The sequence below is a fragment of the Taudactylus pleione genome, unplaced genomic scaffold (genome assembly GCF_031769625.1).
Source record: "Taudactylus pleione unplaced genomic scaffold, aTauple2 ptg000093l, whole genome shotgun sequence".
Classification (NCBI taxonomy): Eukaryota; Metazoa; Chordata; class Amphibia; order Anura; family Myobatrachidae; genus Taudactylus; species Taudactylus pleione.
In genome coordinates, this window is record NW_028284495.1 from 23,761,661 (window position 1) to 23,780,189 (window position 18,529).

Genomic DNA, 18,529 nt, shown 5'->3' on the forward strand with positions numbered 1-18,529 from the left:
TTTTTCCTTAATTTCTCAGTAAGAAACTGTTGACTCAGGGGTGCTGTAGAAATAATGCTGATACTCTGCTCTAGGGTGCCGTGATTCAAAAAAGTTTGGGAACCACTGGAATAGTCTCATCTATTTTGTTTCTGAACAACCTGTTGAATTTAGGACCCACAGTATAGCGATTCTTTTAATCATTTATTTTCAATCTTTTACACATACACTTAACTGTTTTAATATTCTGCTTTTTATATTTTTCTTCAATGGATGGTTTTATTAAAAAACAAATTAAAGTTATGTTTTAATAATGCTGTGGACATTCACATAGACCTATATTCTTTATGTGCTCCATTCTTTGTGTATAGTCTGTAAAATAACACGTTTATAATTTAAGCCATGTTTTGTTTTTTAAGTGCAAGTTGGTTACAAAAGGTGCTAGTGGTCTATTTAGTAGTGTTTTGTAAAAATGGCAAATTTGGGTTTTGTAGTACAAAATTTAATCTGTTAAACAACATATAACAGATTGTATATGTAGAATTATTCTGCTTGCATGGGCTATTTAAGTGTAATAATATATAACACATTGCTTTATTCTGTATATGTGTGTGTGACGATACAGTACCATACAACTTATGCTGAGCATACACGGCCAGATAAAATGTCTGTCAGACCGACAGACATTTTATCTGGCAGCCTGCCAGCCGCAGATGTCGCCGGCATACACTGTGAGAGAAATCTCAGTGTATAGCCCGACATCTGCGCTCCGCCCCTGGGGGAGGAGACATTTCCCTGTTCCTTCCGTAGGAAGGAACACAAAAAATGTCTGTCGGCCGCGGTTGGGCATACACTGCCCGATGCGGCCGACAGTTTACTGGTAAATATGGCATCGGACGGGCATGCTTGACAATCCGGCATGCCCGACCGAGCAATATTTAACCCTCGGTCGCCCCACCACACGCTACAATTATCGGGGCGATCCGTCGATATCAGGCGGATCGCCCCGATAATTGTAGCATGTATGGCCAGCATTAATGATTATTTTTGCTTACAAACTAGAATAAAATGTTGTATTTTTATTATATCTGTGCCCAATTGTGGTGATACATGTCCCTCCTAACTTCCTGTGTCAGACTGTGGGGACTGCATATAGAATTGTATAAGGCTGGGCTGCCTTGACTTTAATACATCTGATCTATACTGTAAGAATGTAATCACAGACTTTCTGAAACCACCACTTACTGCATTCACAGCATGTTTTTCATTAGTGTTGTATATGACATCTTGTAAAGTTGATATAAATAATAATTTATCCAGTGTCTTTGTATATAAACCTTGATAATCTGGATGACATGCATCTTGTGAGGACACTTATGCAGTTGTGATTTTGTTTCCCCCCCAGGTCTTAGTATTGCAAAATGCCATTGAAAACCTAACTGCCTCCTACCAAAATGAGACTGTGATGCTGAAAGACCTGTGCTTGGCTCCGCTGGCACCATACAATAACAACTGCACAATCCTGAGTGTGCTGAATTACTTCCAGAACAGCTATGATGTGTTGAACCATACCGTGTTGGACGAGTTTAACCAAACAATTGCGGATTACCACACCCACTTCTTATACTGTGTACAGTATGTTGTCTTTACTTTGAATTATTGTTCTACCCTACCTTCTAATGCTTGCACCGCAATACTGTCACAGCAGCAATATTGGTGTTTGGTCCTATACTGCAGCATATATTTGCTCCAATAGGAGCAAACATGATTTAAAACAGACTATTATTGGGCATGCTGGTTAATGTATCCAGAAGGTGACAGCTCTCATGCGGGGTCCTCTTCCAACTGCGCTAATGGTCTCTAGGGGTACAGCACAGGTGCTTCTAGGTATGGTTGCATAAAAATCTAAACTGATTTATTTGATTTAAATCCTATTTTTTGGATTTAAATAGGATTTTTTTATTACATTTTAAATTTTTTAAATTTTTTTTTTTAATCCAAAAAATTTATTTAAATCAAATAAATCAGTTTTTTTTTTTTTTTTTTTTTTAAATCCGATTTTTATGCAACCCTGCTTCTAGGTACTGCTATTGCTTTCCTGTATGAACCACGTTGAACCTTGGATCGTTCTTATGTTGCACATTCCAAAGCACTGACTTTAATCAGTAAATGAATTGGTAAATATACTAAAGCCCATTTTATATTGCTCCTTTATCTGTTGCCAAATGTGGATAAAGATCTTTTGGAGTCTGTTCACACCTTAATTCCATTCCTTTTGCATACCCCTTTCAGCCACCCCTGCACCTCTCAATAAGTAGACAGGGCTTAATTCTTATGCTGCAACTGTAACAAATAAAAATGATAAAATTGACCTAATTACAATAAGAATGCACGGTGTGGGTTCACTCTATGTAAAGTTTCGTAATAGCCATTTGCTCCATAATAGTAATCATCTACTTTAGGTTTGCAATACAGAACCATCTCTTTGGTTAGACGCCATCCTACTGACATTACAGAATCCATTCTTGGCAATGAGAATTTTGATTGGCTGCTAGAGGTCAGTGCTTTAGAGGAAATGGAGTGATAACAGCCAAAGTTAGTACTGCCTGATTGCAGCTTCAGAACCCTTTTAAATTGAAGTCCTGACTAAATACAATGATTAAATAGCAAATATGGTCCTAGCCTTCAGATCAGGGAAGCACCCTGGTCTTTCATGAACTAATCTGAAGCACATTATCTCCCTCTATACAGTCACTGGGTGACTGCTGCACCTACACCTATAGGTATATCTCTACGTGAGTATTAGAATTTCAGCAAAAACCGTTTCATAGACTCTTCATTGAGCACTTTATAACCCACTAATGATAGCTATAGCATCTTCTAGTCCATATTACACTGGGCATAGATTACCATTACAATTATTGTATTGCATTTTATATTGTATCATTGTGCCATGTGCTTGTCATTCAGTACATGTATAGCATGATTATTCTGCACTATTTCCTTAAGCCATTAACAAAGACCTGTTTTATGTATATATTTATATATATTTCTTTAAATCTAATAATCTTAAATCTTTTACAGATCTCCAGCATCTTTAAATGATACCACTCTTCTTCACGATCCGTGCCTAGGTACATTTGGTGGGCCGATCTTCCCATGGCTTGTACTTGGAGGGTATGATGGTATGGATCTATACTTATGTAAACATGTGCTCCTTATTCATGACTCTTGCCAACATTTCATTGTACATCTCGCACTAATATCAAGACAAACCAATGCATTACATTTCATATCTTAACCAGCAATTGTCTGGGTCACTCATGTATTTCATTACTATATAAACATGTACTCTTACGACACCTGATTCCAGTGTTTCATTTGCATGCATGTCATCGGTATGCAGTCGGGAAGCCGGCGGACCTAATCCTGACAGCTGGCTTCCCGACTGCTTTATCCCAGCGAGGGTTAAATGACAGGCGTCTAAATGTAGATGCCTGTCATTTTACCGACGCCGGGAGACCAGCGCCCGGCATCCAGATCAAAGGGATGCCGGGCGCCGCTGCGGACAGCCGCCGGGGAGGGGGAGAGTTAGGTTTAGGGCTCCCGGGGGGGACTGTGGGTTAGGCACCCCCCCCCGGGGAGGTTAGGGTTAGGCTAGGGGAAGGGAGGGTTAGGCACCCCCTCGGGGATCTTGGGTTTAGGTGACGGGGTAGGGGGGTTAGGGTTAGGCACTGGGGGGGAAGGTTAGGGTTAGGCACCCCTAAGGGAGGGTTTATTGGGTTAGATATAGGTTGGCTAATATTTACCTTCGACGATCGGGATTTCCTCCACTGCCGGCCTCCTGGTGTCGGGATTCCAACCGCCGGGCAGGGGTCTGGCGGTAAATCATACCGCTTCCCATGTCATCTACATAATTCTTAAATATTTAAAACTGGAATCACAAATCTTGAATATATAATATAAGTAAAGTAAAGATGAGTAAGATGTTGTGCAGTTGGGTTCTGTGTTTGCCATTTGGCAAAGGTACATTGTTCTAGTGATCCTTAAGTTCCGCTTCTGCTTTGTCATTCCACAGAACACCGTCCATGACTAGAGGTGGGATGATTACATTTAATTCAGTAGGCTGTGTTGTGTGTTAGGGGTCATACTAGGATTAGCTGAGACTAACTACATGTTCACTTTCTCTGCCAATGGGAACAACTAGGAAAATATTTAGCAGAACAGTTCTGAAAGTTTTGCTTGTCTCGAATATGTAAATGTGTGATCGTTATACATGTGTTGTGTTATGTCACTGCAGTGGCACTTACAATACCATGATACTCACAGACTGCAATAAGTATGGTATATTATTGTACTTCAGGCAGTGTTCCTTATATGGGGAGAGCCATGTTAACAAAAATGGTCAAACCCACTATTGATTTATGTTTTCATTCTGTTTAATCGGAATCACATTGCTTGTAGTTACTACGGCTATAAGAAGGTTGAGCACGAATGCTCGACTCCACTGTTTGTTATACATCCAGCTCAGGCCCCTGATGCGTGGGAATAGCCTGGATTAGGGGACACATACACGACTAGAATTACAATTTGGATGAGGTGATTTTAAGAGTAATGTGTAACCTTAATGGCCTTTTAATACTGAAGCCATTTGGATACCACTGCCATAAAACACCATTGTCTCAAATAATAATAAAGGATTTAATCTATAGTTATACGTCCCTACTGACCAAATAGGCATTGTGCAAAGAGAACATTGCTCATCGCCATGTTCGGCAGCTGGGGTAATGCTTATGGTGGCTGCAATATAAATCTCTCATCCATGATGCTCCTGCCCTTCCCAACACATCCAGTAGCCGGAGTAGCCGGGCCCAGCCAGCTGTAGGGCAGCGGTAGTGGGGGTTGTGAGATGCAGAGGTCTGTGGTGACATGGGGTAAGCTGTTTCATCTCGCCAAAGCTCCATGCATCTCATGTGTGACGCTGGGGTGGGTTACTAGTTATTAGTAATAAATACTAGTACTTTATATGCCTTAACGTGTAGAGCAGAATACCTAGATAACCATTAGATAAGGCAGCAGCAGCAAACGTTCTACCACCTGCTCTGGGGGAAAGCTGTGCCAAGCATCTGTTGAGAACGGTGTTACACTACCCAGTCACTGAACCCTAAATTAGTGAGCAGGGAACAGACTGATTGTTGGTTTCAACTGAGAAGGGGGCAGCACCTGACCATTTAATACAGATTGTTGTAACCACAATACATATAATGGCATTGTGTAAAAGGTATTATTTAATTGAATGAATTACAGATATCTTTGTACAGTGAGTGCATTGGCAAGAAGTGTATTTAAAGTGAGCATCCTCCAATGTGCAAAGTATGTAAAAGCACACCTTTTTATTGCAGGTGAGAATTATCATAATGCCACAGCACTTGTGATTACTTTCCCCGTGAACAACTTTCACAATGACTCTCACAAAGTAAACAAGGCCAAGGCCTGGGAGAAAGAGTAAGTTGTTTTCATGTTTCTCTAGGCCACTGACCCGAGTAACCTCTACCCTACATATACTGCACTTGCGGAATCTTACTGGGAAACTTTTACCTTAATGACTTAGACCTAACATCCGCATGATGAACAAATCACAGTTTGCTTCACTTTTCTGTTTGATTATCCATATATGATATAGAGGTTTTTCCTAAGCAGAATCACTTTTTCACAGTATTTGATCTTAATTGTTAAATATTTAATTTTTGTCTTTGTTTCCACTCTGATTAGATTTATCAGTTTTGTGAGAAGTTACAACTCCTCCAATTTATCCATCGCTTTCTCTGCTGAGAGGAGCATTGAGGATGAGTTAAACAGGGAAAGTTACAGTGATGTGAGGACTGTTCTGATCAGCTATGCTCTAATGTTTGTCTACATCTCGCTGGCCTTGGGTAACATCAGCCACTGCAGCAGTATCTTGGTGGGTAACCTTTATCAGTTTATGTTTTCTCATTTATGAACTTAATTGCTAAGAATAAAGCGTATTCTTGTTACTGTGTTGTAAATTCTAATAATGTTGAATAGCATATTTAGGTTGTGATATGTGTTTAAATGCCAGACTGAAGAGTATTATTATTATTATTCTGATACGATTTAGGGCCAAATTCAATTAGCCAAGTACAGCTGCTGTAATTGTTTTTCGCTGATTTCACAGAATGTGGGGTCAATCCAATTAGGTGAGATGCAAGGTGTGAGTTGCTGATTTCTCTGCAAATTCGCATTGCAAATTCATTTTGCAATCCAATTAGCAGTTCCCATTGGTGATGGGTACAGGATCCCGGCGGTCAGAATCCCGACGTTGGCATCCAGACAGGGTTAGAATATAGACACTTGTCGGTCAGTATTCTAACCCTCCCTCCCGGGTGCCTGAACCTAATCTCTCCCCTCTAGTTCCTCAACCTAACTTCCCTTTTCCCACACCCTAAACCTAACCCTCCCCCGTTTGTGCCCACCTCTAACCCAAGTGCCTAATGCTAACCCTCCCTCCAGCCTCGCTACTTACCTTCGGGATTCCGGCGGTCAGGTTTCTGACGCCAGCATTCTGAGCATCGGAATCCCCGCGGACAGGATATTGACCGCATCCCTTCCCATTGAACCAGTCGGAGTAAACTCGCATATTTTTGTTCGCGGGTCCCTGAGGGTGAGAGATGGTAGGAAAAATATTTTAAAGTTAAAATGTCGGGACACTGTGAAACCCGTGAATACTCCCCCCCCTTGACTTACTACCCAATGGGAAGTTTCCAATAATCTAGATTAGTCCAATAATTACTAGTACTTTTTTGAGGTTTAAAAAAAAATGGCCTCAAATTATCCCAAAATGATTATGCAAACAAAATTGGAGATTTTTTGTAGTCCACTTTTTCATGCACTTCTCTCGCATCGCATTTGGCTGACATATCGCAACCCCCTCTGCGAGTACCGCTAATAGGCATTTTTAACTGAATTGGGAGAAATTACAGGTGTGTGCATTTGTGCAGTCTGCGAGTTTCATGAAACAAACTCGCACTGAATCAGCTACCGTAATGGGCAGCAGCACACATGTAGCTGCATCTGCCCCTTAATATTAATAGGTGATCCACACCAGTGTAAAATAGAATTGGATAGCATCTCTCAAATGGACCTGGTTTGAATAACTCATAATACAGTTTAAAAAGCAAATTCTGATTAGTATAAATTGGTAATCATGAAGGTTAGAGACCTAAAGTATACTAGCACCAAGGTCAGTGTGAAAGACTAATTTATTGTCCTTGTGTCCATGGTGTTGACTTTAACGAGGACTCTAAACTTCATGCTTACCTGTAGGTTTTTGCTGATTATACATCTCTGTAATAGATGGTAATGTACATAAGGAATAGATGGTCCGTGGAGGTTATCTGCTCCCACAGATGTAACAAGCTCTGTGGATAGGTCCATGAACTGTAAATACACTAAAACGCTCTCTGTTACGTATTTATTGTGACATTATTATTATTATTATTCTCCATTATTGTAGAGCATTCGTGCACAACACGTGACCTGATAAGGGACTTGAAATGCTGGGACTGAAATACTACTGCAATATTTCTGTATCGATATCCTGTTTCCCTCTGTATCTGTCCTGCTGGGGGGGTGGGGACTCTGCATTGTTATAGGGTATTTGACTTCTACAGATATAGGAGCTCATTCAGACCCGCTTGCAAAAAGGGGCCGTATATTTCAATTAAGCGCTCGCACTGCGTCGCGTAAGGATGCCCACTATGTTTAGTGAGCTACGGCAAAGTGCGCTCGCAAATGTCTGTAGACGCCCCCTTACCACTCGCAGCACACGTCATCTCCAGGAAATGAAGGATTAATCAGGACCATCGTGAGCCATTGGAGCTGCTCTCTCAGCCCTTGGGGTTGCCTTAGCCTTCCGCAAGCACAGCGATCAGTGCTGGCTGAAATACATGCAGGTGACGTGTACAATGACGCTACTTTGCTAATTATGCACGCCCTTTAAACGGCCTTTTGGCGGCCAGACACACCTGCGTTCGCACATCCACTCCCCTGTTCACAAGCACCTTCCCCTGTTACCTCCCACAAACAGCACTATCTGTCACTCAAAGCAGCGACCTGATAGTGGCTTACGAGCTACCAAAATCAGATCGCAACGAATGGCTTGCGCACACGCACTGTGAATTATACGCATGCGCAGATGGGCGAAAATTGCTCAGAGCGAACGGGTCTGAATCAGGTCCATAGTGTACTATGAATGCCGGTTACATTATTGGCATACATACTTTTGTGCACCCTTCAATAAGTATACTGCTTTACCGCAGTGTCTGGTTCCATTTTTTTCATTAATATATTTATATTAGGAAGATTATTCTTCAGGGCACTTCCTGCCACACAGTAGACCTAACAAGAGTTTGTATGGGGTCCTTTAGTATCTCTGGTCCCGGGCTTACTTACTCCATTAGAGTAAAGACCTGGCTACTGGTCTTCTCTCTGGGCTTATGGGCAATGGGCGCTCACCTTGTGCTCTTTAGGGACTCCAGTTCGCGGTCCATGTCTAATAGTTAAATTTTCAACATTGTGAACCCATTTTCCTAGCACTTGCATATAACACAGCTCTCTGCATGTAATGGAATGACTAGAGTAGAGGCTGCATTTATGTACAGTAGCATCCACGGCGAACAAAATGAAACCATCTGAAAAACATGTGGAAGCCAAAAGATAAATCCGTGTACTAGGTAAAAGTTGCACAAAGGCATCTGCAAAGTAATATAAATAATCTGAAGGTGCAAAAAACCCCTTTGTTTCACCTGCCTTACTCACTATGCCTCTTCATGTGTGGAAACTAATAATGTTGGTCTTGGCATTTATTTATGTTCCAGGTGGACTCTAAGATCTCCCTCGGCATTTCCGGCATCCTGATTGTGCTGAGTTCGGTGGCTTGCTCTCTGGGCATCTTCAGTTATGCCGGTGTTTCACTGAGTCTCATTGTCATAGAGGTCATCCCGTTTTTGGTTCTTGCAGTTGGAGTAGACAATATATATATCATTGTGCAGACACTACAGGTACGATGTTTTTGTATTTTCTAGTATTGCATAATGCTTCAGGAACACCCCTCCTAATGGCGCCTAACCCTAACTGTCTGCATTCAGAGAATGGCGACATTTCGTATGGCAACATTGAACATGTTGATTTTCTGAAGATGTTGACATGTTGAAACATGTCAACATTCTAATGTCGACCATGTGACTGGAATCCCAAAAACCAATGTCCATATATAATTTGGACCTGTCAGCGTGCGTTACAAATGACAAGTTCAATAGCGAATGGAAAACAAGTTGTCATACTTGTTGCTCATTTTATAAATGACTGGTTCCATTTTGTTCCTTTTTCCATTTTAGCTGTTTTCTTACATTTACTGGCAGCCCAGGTCTAATATATCAGACACCTATCCACAAGGAAAATAAAGAGATAGAGGCAAGCATTCTCTTGTAGGTCTGAGAGAGAGATGGGGAAGTCTCAGGGCCTAATTCAGCAGTGCACGCTAGATTCCAGATGGTCGGGAGTCTGGGCAGGCACCTGAGCCGTACTGCGCATGTGCAGTACAGGTCCTGTGTGTTCGCCCACAGAGCGTCAGCAGACTGTGATTTGACAGTATGCTGCCATTTGGGGGTGGCAACTGCCGCCATTTTCCGTAGCGGAGAGGCGTCGCCACCATTGCGGGGAGGGGAGGAAAGAGGCCAGGATGGCGTTGCCGCCATTTCGGGGGGAGGGGAGGAAAGAGGCCAGGATTGCTGACGGAGATTTCATAGCTTCTTTCTCTCATCTGCAGCGGCCGGGCGACAACCCTTTTGTCACTTAGCTGGCCAATGTTCCCACAGATTATCCGAAGTTGCGTTGTACAACGCAGCTCGTATAAGTAATGCATGCATGAGGCGTGGCGCTTCCTGCTGCATTACCATAATTGCAAGGATGCAATTACAAAGTTGCTTGCTTGCAGCTTTGCAATTCCGTCCTAAGCTGAATCAGGCGCTCAGTCCACTAAGCCAATCATTTTTAATTTACTTATTTTTTGCAGTTATGTGATTTGCATATTACAGGTCACTTGTAAGATACTTGGTTATGTTTTATATTGTTTATAATAATTATAGTCATCATTACGCTAGATATTACAGAAACAGGTTTGTGCTTTTACAGAGGGATGAACGTCTCCAGGGCGAGAAACTTGATGAGCAGATTGGCAGAGTCCTGGGAGAAGTTGCACCAAGTATATTCCTGTCCGCGTTCTCCGAAACCGTGGCCTTTTTCTTAGGTAACTGTCTTTTGGTATCAACTTTTTGTGAAACAGTTGAAGTGACTTGTACATCTGGTGTTTCTGACACTCCAAATAAATTTACATCTACCTTTACTTTTATTAGTTTTAATTGTTCACCTTTGTTTGTTTTATTTTTATTTAATAATGCATGTATTGTTCCTATAATGTGATCTTCCTTTCACGCACATACATGCCCGTTATTCCATTTCTTGCTATGTTAGCTTTCCTTACATTCCCTAATAAAATGATTGGAAAAGTTGATAAGTGAATGTGTATCTGACAGGGGCCCTGTCCTCTATGCCGGCCGTGCGCACCTTCTCTCTCTTTGCTGGGATGGCCGTCTTTCTGGACTTTGTGCTGCAGGTCACCTTCTTTGTCAGCCTGCTGGGTTTGGATATCAAGCGCCAAGAGGTAAATACAGGGGTATAATATACTTGAAGTGTTATAATCAAATCATCCTATTGAGTGGAGTGTTTAGCAGGATAAAAAGTAAAGCACTGAGGTCTTTATCAGTAGGCTTATGTCTATATAAATACAGTATATCTGTCAATGTTATTAACATTTAAAAAAGGTATCATACAATAATGGAAGTAATCATGGGTAGAGACCACCCCACCCCCCCATGCAAAGCAGATTTCTTGTCGAAGTTTACTAGTCACTTACCAGCATAGCAAATATCAGATATATATATGAAATATCTCAAGTTCTAAGTAAGGTATAATAACTTTTGCCTATAATAATGCTTTTTTCAAGAACAGTCTGCTTTTTAGGATGGAAGTTGTATTATTAATAGGAGTATCACCTTTGTTTATATTGCCATAATGTGCTTTCTGATTTTGCTGCACTGATGTGAGAATGTTTGCCCTGTTGTTATTAGACATAACAATCCCCATCTGTGACTTCCCCATTCTCCTCTGTTCGCAATGTCAATATTGGCCCTGTTACTGATAATAATTTAGTAGCATGCCCCTGACCCTCATACCTTATAGGTACTAAAGATTAATCAGCAGGCTGTGTATACCTGCTCTTGTTTGTTTTTTTTATCTATGGAGCAAAGGTTGAATATTGGTTCCTATTATATTACATAGCGAACTAAATAAGCAATAATCTACATATACAGTGCTCCCTCCTTTTATAAGGTCTTCTTCATATATAGCCTAAAACTGGTTAGCATAAATGGCTTTATAAAGCAGGGTAATATGTAAACAGGGACCATACAGTCCTACAGTATGTGCACAATACCTGTACATGTTAAAGCAATATTTGCATGGTGAGAACGTAGAAGGTGCCTGCATGTAAAGCCATGCACCCTCATTAGAGTGGGATTTGGTGAACAACTTTATCAAAAGCCACAAAGTTCTCAACCCATGTATTATGTATGTATATAATTCCACTAACCATAAGTCAATGTTGGTGTTCATATGCCTACAACCCCACAATACAGCTTCTATGTGATGACTATTAGTACATACATGGCTTGAAAATGCTGACCCATGGGACTTGTAACATTTTTCCCCTTTCTGTAGAGAAATAGACTGGACATCCTCTGTTGTGTCCCAGGGTGTAAGCGAAGCCGCGAGACAGAGAAGCCCAAGAGCTGGCTGTTCCTGTTTTTCAAAAAGATCTACTCCCCACTATTAATGAGAGACTGGATGAGACCCACAGTGGTGCGTGCCATTTATACACTGTATAATAATAACCTTATTCTGCGGTGCTAAGTGTGTTTATACACCTAGCATATTGTGAAACAAAATCCAGGAACATGTGTAATCTATTAATTTATTTGCCAAATGACGGATGAGAAGTGTCTTCTGGTAAGCTTGGTCTATTTTTTTTCTTTTTCAATATGAAATGTACATATTAGGACCCCTTCTTGTGGACAGACTGAAGAAGAACCTTGTAAATTTTGCTTACAACCAGCAGTCAAGTTCTTATAGGTCACTTGATTTGCTTAGACTATGTCAGTATGTAGAACCATTCATTCCATTTATACAAATGGCTGGGAGTATGGGTTCTTTGTTCAGACTGTGCATCTTGTAAAGAAGGATGTAGAGAAAGTTTGTGACGTTACATTTGGAGTATTGATAAATGTTATCTGTGTTCCAGGTGTCCATCTTTGTTGGAATGCTCTCCTTCAGTATCGCTGTGGTCAATAAAGTGGAAATCGGTTTGGATCAAACCCTGTCCATGCCTGATGTAAGTGTACTCTCTAATTGATACTCTGTTTTAGAATCGAAGGTGTTCACTGTGCTTGTTGTTGTAGCAGATGCAATGGGTCATTGGTAATGGAATATTTTTGACCTCCACTATTTTTTCTTGTTGTAGGATTCTTATGTGTTAAAGTATTTTGACTCGCTGAATACTTACTTGCACAGTGGTCCTCCCATGTATTTTGTGGTGGAAGAAGGGCATGACTATAGGACAAAGGATGGCCAAGATATGGTGTGTGGTGGAGCAGGGTGTAATAATGATTCACTTGTGCAACAGATTTACAATGCAGCACAAATTGCCAACTAGTAAGTAATTTGGGACTTGTACACTGTTGTGTCTAGTGTTGGTGTATGCGGTATCTGTCCTATTACTATACCCAGTGTAGTAGGTCAGAACATATCTCTTTGCTCTTGTTCCAGCACAAAGATTGGGTATCCCCCTTCCTCCTGGCTTGATGATTACTTTGATTGGGTGAAGCCCCAGTCTACGTGTTGTCGATTGTATAATACCACACAACAGTTCTGCAACGCTTCAGGTAATGAGCTTTCACATTATAGGTTCAATCAATGGTTCCCAATCTGGGTGCCATGACACGCTGGGGCATCTTGCAGGGTTCTTATGGGTTGGTGATCCAGGACCAAATCAAATTATTTATAGTCCATGTTGTGTTCCCACTAGCCTGTTTTAGCGGGGTGCATCGCTCTGCCTGTTTTTAAAGATGCAAATTTCGCCCTGCCCTTATAGCTACTCCCCGCTAAGAGGCCTGTCCTATCCCCACCTGCGGGACACTGTAGTGTCTCGTGGATGGGAAAAGTTGCGGTTTACGATGGCCGCCAGGTGAATATATGCCACGCGCATGCACATGGCATCTATTCACAGTGAGGGAAGAGCTTGGGGGAAACAAAGCACCTCTGTAAGTGCTGGGCACATCTCCGAGAGTGACGAATTGGAAACACGCCCCCTCCCTGGTAGGCACATAAAAGCCCTACCCGCACCTAAGGGCCCTGCCCCCCGGTCTGGTGGGAACACTCTCCATGTGATAGGCTAAACCAGAGCTGGTGACTGTCAATCCAAAAATATGTGGACAAATCCTGTCCACCATCACATAATGGAACCTAAGGATGACATATAAGCACAATGTACTTGATTTAATCATTTTTGATAACTTTTGGCCTAGAAGTGTCATGAAAAAAAAATGCTGATACTCCATAATTGCTGATACTGGTGCCTTAATTCAATAAAGTTTGGGAACCACTGGTATAAAATTCCCTTAGCCATATTGATTGCCCACTGTTAACAGATGTGGTAGATTGTAGAAGACAAGGATTAAGCTGCTGACTTTCATACGTAAGTTGTGAAGTTGATGAACCAAATAGCGTGCCGCTAAATATTTCAGATATGAAAGAAGAGGCAATACATGAGGGTTTCAGTGGTGGCTTTATATTAAAAAGGGCAAATTTTGTCAAAGTTAATCATCCTAAAAATGTTGTCATGTATTCTGTAATGGAATTAATGTAAAACGTTTAGCATGTTACCTTTTCTGTCTCATTCCCATAGTTGTGGATCCATCGTGTGAGCGCTGTCGCCCGTACACACCAGCAGGGAAACGGAAGCCGGTGGGAGAGGAGTTTATGAAATTTCTGCCGATGTTTCTCTCTGATAACCCGAACCCCAAGTGTGGTAAAGGGTACGTCTCTAATGGCAGTAGCTTCATGCCAAACACCAAAATGAATCGTGGGGGGGGAAGAACATGGAGGGTAGAACCCGTCTTTTTGCTTGCTAAGGCCACTAATGTCACTCGCTCACTTACAGGCTGTCCAGAATGCTGAGGACTCTGTTTTTCCATTATTGATGCACGTGCACCACACTTACACTATACTAACTTACGTTTATATAAGACCTGTATCATCATTCTGCTCCTTACTGCACTTTCATTAGCCTCGCTCCTCCAGTAGGAGACACTTGGTGATAAAAGACAACTGCTATATAAAGAAACAGGCTCTTGAAAACAATCCCAATTTTTTCTTTGTATAATGGTATGTATTAAGCAAATATGCATCAATTCAAAATAATAAAATTGTTTCAATTTTTAAATTATGGTATTTTAACCATGTATCAGCCTTTGTTACAATCTAAAGACAAAATACTTGCAACTATCTTATAATCTTAGACTATGTAGCAACAAGTGTGCTGCAAATAATGGAAAAAAATGCTGTGGATACACACTCAGTCCCAAAGTCTTAATGTAAAACTGTGTGTTTGTGATAGTATTTGACTGCCAGGGATGCTGAAAGGGGGGGGGGGGGAGCGGGTACTAATTACCGATGCCCCCTTCCCCCCTCTTACCTGTCAGCAGCCCAGCACATGATGCTGTGTGCTGGGCTGCAGCGGTAGACTGCGCCTCTGCCTTTGTATGTGTGGGGCGGGGGGAGCTATTGTGACACCCCCCCCCTGGATTTGCGCCAGGCTCAGGGACTCGCAGCGCCCCCCCCCCCCCCTCCCAGCGCGTAGCGCTGCCTCTTGGTGCTCCAAAGTTTTCTCTTTAGGCCACGCCCCCTTCCCCCGAGCCAGCTTTCTACGGCCCTGGGCACTGGGTAACCCCTTCTATGAATAGGAGGAAGCAGTGAACAGCCCTGTTATCACTGACTAAGGGTTTTCACTGCTCCATAACTCATAATTATTTAGGGTGAGGATCATAAAGAGTTATTTTAAGTTGCATGTTTGTTTTTTAAATTGTTATCGAGCACTTTATCCTTAATTGGCACTTGGTATGTTGTGCGCAGGAGCCGTCACGATTTCTTTTTCTGTAACCTTTTAGCGGACACGCAGCGTATAGCTCTGCTGTTGGCCTTCTCTCCAACAACACTGAGGTGGGAGCCACCTACTTCATGACCTACCACACAGTGCTGCATAACTCCTCAGACTTCATTGATGCGTTACGGAAAGCTCGAATGGTAGCAAAAAATATTACAGACGGCATGGACGTCCAAAGCAAGAATTACAGCATCTTTGCTTACAGGTATTTTCTATGTGTGCACATATTTGTATTAAAGTGATGAACAATTGGAATGATAACAAGTGCTGTAATTGGCCAGACCATGCCTGATTTATGTACATCCATATACAGTAAGACATTGGCCACACTTTTGTTTGACCTTAAGCTCCATTGTCACTGATACTTTTCTCCTATTGGATGCTGATTAATGGCATTTCCTTTTCACTTTAAGCATGGAGGTGGCTAACGATTAGTTAGGTTGCTTGAATGCTATCTGCTATGTATAGCTGCCCCTGCTTGTAAACTCTCATGTGATTCCCTTATGTAATATTTGTGTCCTCTCCATCTTTTACAGTGTTTTCTATGTGTTCTACGAGCAGTATTTAACTATCGTGGATGATACAGTGTTTAACCTTTGCGTGTCACTGGCCGCCATATTCTTTGTGGCAGTCATCCTGCTGGGCTTTGAGATTTGGTCGGCAGTTCTCATGTGCGTCACCATATCCATGATTCTCATCAACATGTTTGGAGTCATGTGGTTGTGGAGCATCAGCCTAAACGCCGTTTCTTTGGTGAATTTAGTTATGGTGAGTTATTGGGCTTCTGTCACATCAACACACAAGTAAAAAGCTGCCTTAATACTGCACTTAGTGATAGATAAATATCCGCACATACCTATTATATAAATTGTCCTTCCCAAAACATAAATCAATTATCTAACTATCTTTCCTATATTGGGAGGTGCTCCCAGGAATAAAGAATCATAGTAAAGTAGCAAAAAGAAAGTAAAGTATTCCTATAATGGGGCACACACGGACTAATCTAAATGGAAAAACAATAATAGATGACCCATCAATATGGTAGTATTTGAAATTAATAAAATATAACTTATTGTATATTATTAAAATAAGTAGGCGAAAATAGAGAATATATATAAAACTTATAATTAATTAAAACACTAATCTCCACTAAACCTAACTCTATCCACTGTGATAGTTATATTATAATATTAGTATGGTGTATACCAGTTCTGACCTTTAATCAAGTGTGAGCCACCCTGCTGTGTATGACCTCATAGTATCAGTAGAGTTAAATATGTTCATACTATTAATCACTAGATGCACATCATATGCTACTCATCCAGATACTAAGTGTCATTGGATATTAACAAAATCGTACTATATGAGATATCCACAATGATATAAATAATAGATATTAATGCTATACAATTAGCTAACTAGCAATGTAATTAATAACACTCTGACGCCGGACAGCGCTAATTGTATCAACTATGCTACCAAATGGTATCAATCTATCATCCTAAGTGCTGTTGCCAAATCACATATAATGTTGCTACACGTACTGAATAGGCAGTATCAATCTGCCCAAGCAATTCACTATTTCCCTAGGGGCCACCCTGCTAGTCTCTGCCGTTATTGCTAACGGAATTATTCTGCTAGAATCAGTATTATTTTAATACGCAGTCACTGTTATCTGAACCCTGCGTCCCGAAGTTAACACAGCATATCGGCCGCTCATATTACATATGATGCTCTCATAGGTTTATTATATACTCACAGTGAATTAAGTCGGATACAATTATATTACTAGATGATATTATTCTGTCATCCCTTCTTACAGGCGGTATAATTCTGCCCAAATCATTAACTACATATGCAGGGATAAACTCTCTTAAATCACTACTATGTGTAGCGGAGTGTGACTACTACTTTCTGAACCATACGTCCCGTAGTTAACACAGCATATCGGCCGCTCATATTTCATATGACGTTCTCATAGGTTTATTACACTCTCAGTGAATTAGCTTGGAAACAGTTATGCTACTAGATGGTATTAATCTGTCATCCTTTCTTACAGGCAGTGTAACTCTGCCCGAATCATTAACTATAATTATAGGGATAAACTCTCTTTAATCACTGTCTTGTGTGGCGGGGTGTAACTGCCCTGCTCTTCTCTGCCGCTATAACTGGCAGTGTTGCTCTGCTAGGATCAGCGATTCACTGATATATATTCACACTTATTGTTCAACTTTGCGTCTCGGTGCTAACACATTACATCGGTGGTTCACATCACACATAGCTCTTATTCACAGTCAGTAGGTTTATGTAGAGACATAGATATTTAAAAATCACAGAGCACGCTATGCATCGCGTGCCTGTGCAATCCTAACGCGCGTTTCGCCCATCAGCTTAATCATAGGATGCATAGCGTGCTCTGTGATCTATCCATCGACATTGTCAACATTGCGAATTTAGGAAGTGCAAGACTGAAAAAAGTGATTGTTGTGTCACAAATGTCATATTTCCGAAAATAAGTCATCAGTAGGGACTTTTGTTGACATATGAATTTAATATTATTAGCTGTTTGTACCTTTTTTTTAATTTTTTTTATTTCTCGAACAAAAAGCTTTCTAATTGCATTTATGAACAGGAAAGCGGAGAAAAATGGGAGGGTAGAGGAGGGAGGGAGAACATAAAGACTATACATAGTGCATGGCTGCACCCTTAAGAAGTACAGACCGCAATGGACCCTTGCCAAATATTAGATTTTATTTATTTATTCTAGTACATTTTTGTTTACATCTATACCAAAAAAAAGAAAAATAATACAAAGTTAGGAATTCATACCAAAACATCTCACACCATTGAAGAAAGGGCATTAAAGTGCTGGGTCGACGACCATATAGTTAAACCTCACTTGAACGGGAGAATATACAAATAACATAACAAATTGGTTATTCTCATTACACCATCCATGAATGTCAGCATATAGGACCAATACTTCAAAGTCAAATCTTGCATGGGTGGTGAGAGGGAAGTAGTATGTGAGTTAAGGCGCATATCCACTACATGATAAAATTGAACGATTTCGACATCGTTATTGTTCAATCGTTCATTAATCGTGCAGTGAATATGGCGGCAATGATGCGCGCTCCCGCTGGTTGTTGCCGGCATCTGTCATCGCCTGAACATGCAGGCCAGCCTGCTGATATC

At 41.1% G+C, this 18,529-nt stretch overlaps 1 protein-coding gene across 1 annotated transcript in view; it reads left to right on the plus strand.

Moving 5' to 3' along the window:
* The window catches only part of NPC1 (NPC intracellular cholesterol transporter 1), a 92,692-nt gene that overhangs the window by 58,988 nt on the left and 15,175 nt on the right, over positions 1 to 18,529 (plus strand). The window contains exons 9-22 of the mRNA XM_088469609.1: positions 1,385 to 1,614; positions 3,064 to 3,164; positions 5,382 to 5,484; positions 5,752 to 5,941; positions 8,877 to 9,059; positions 10,192 to 10,306; positions 10,593 to 10,720; positions 11,836 to 11,976; positions 12,416 to 12,505; positions 12,635 to 12,825; positions 12,940 to 13,055; positions 14,078 to 14,207; positions 15,339 to 15,539; positions 15,871 to 16,102. Coding sequence (XP_088325735.1) covers positions 1,385 to 1,614; positions 3,064 to 3,164; positions 5,382 to 5,484; positions 5,752 to 5,941; positions 8,877 to 9,059; positions 10,192 to 10,306; positions 10,593 to 10,720; positions 11,836 to 11,976; positions 12,416 to 12,505; positions 12,635 to 12,825; positions 12,940 to 13,055; positions 14,078 to 14,207; positions 15,339 to 15,539; positions 15,871 to 16,102 — 2,151 coding nt within the window. The remainder of the gene's footprint in view (positions 1 to 1,384; positions 1,615 to 3,063; positions 3,165 to 5,381; positions 5,485 to 5,751; positions 5,942 to 8,876; positions 9,060 to 10,191; positions 10,307 to 10,592; positions 10,721 to 11,835; positions 11,977 to 12,415; positions 12,506 to 12,634; positions 12,826 to 12,939; positions 13,056 to 14,077; positions 14,208 to 15,338; positions 15,540 to 15,870; positions 16,103 to 18,529) is intronic.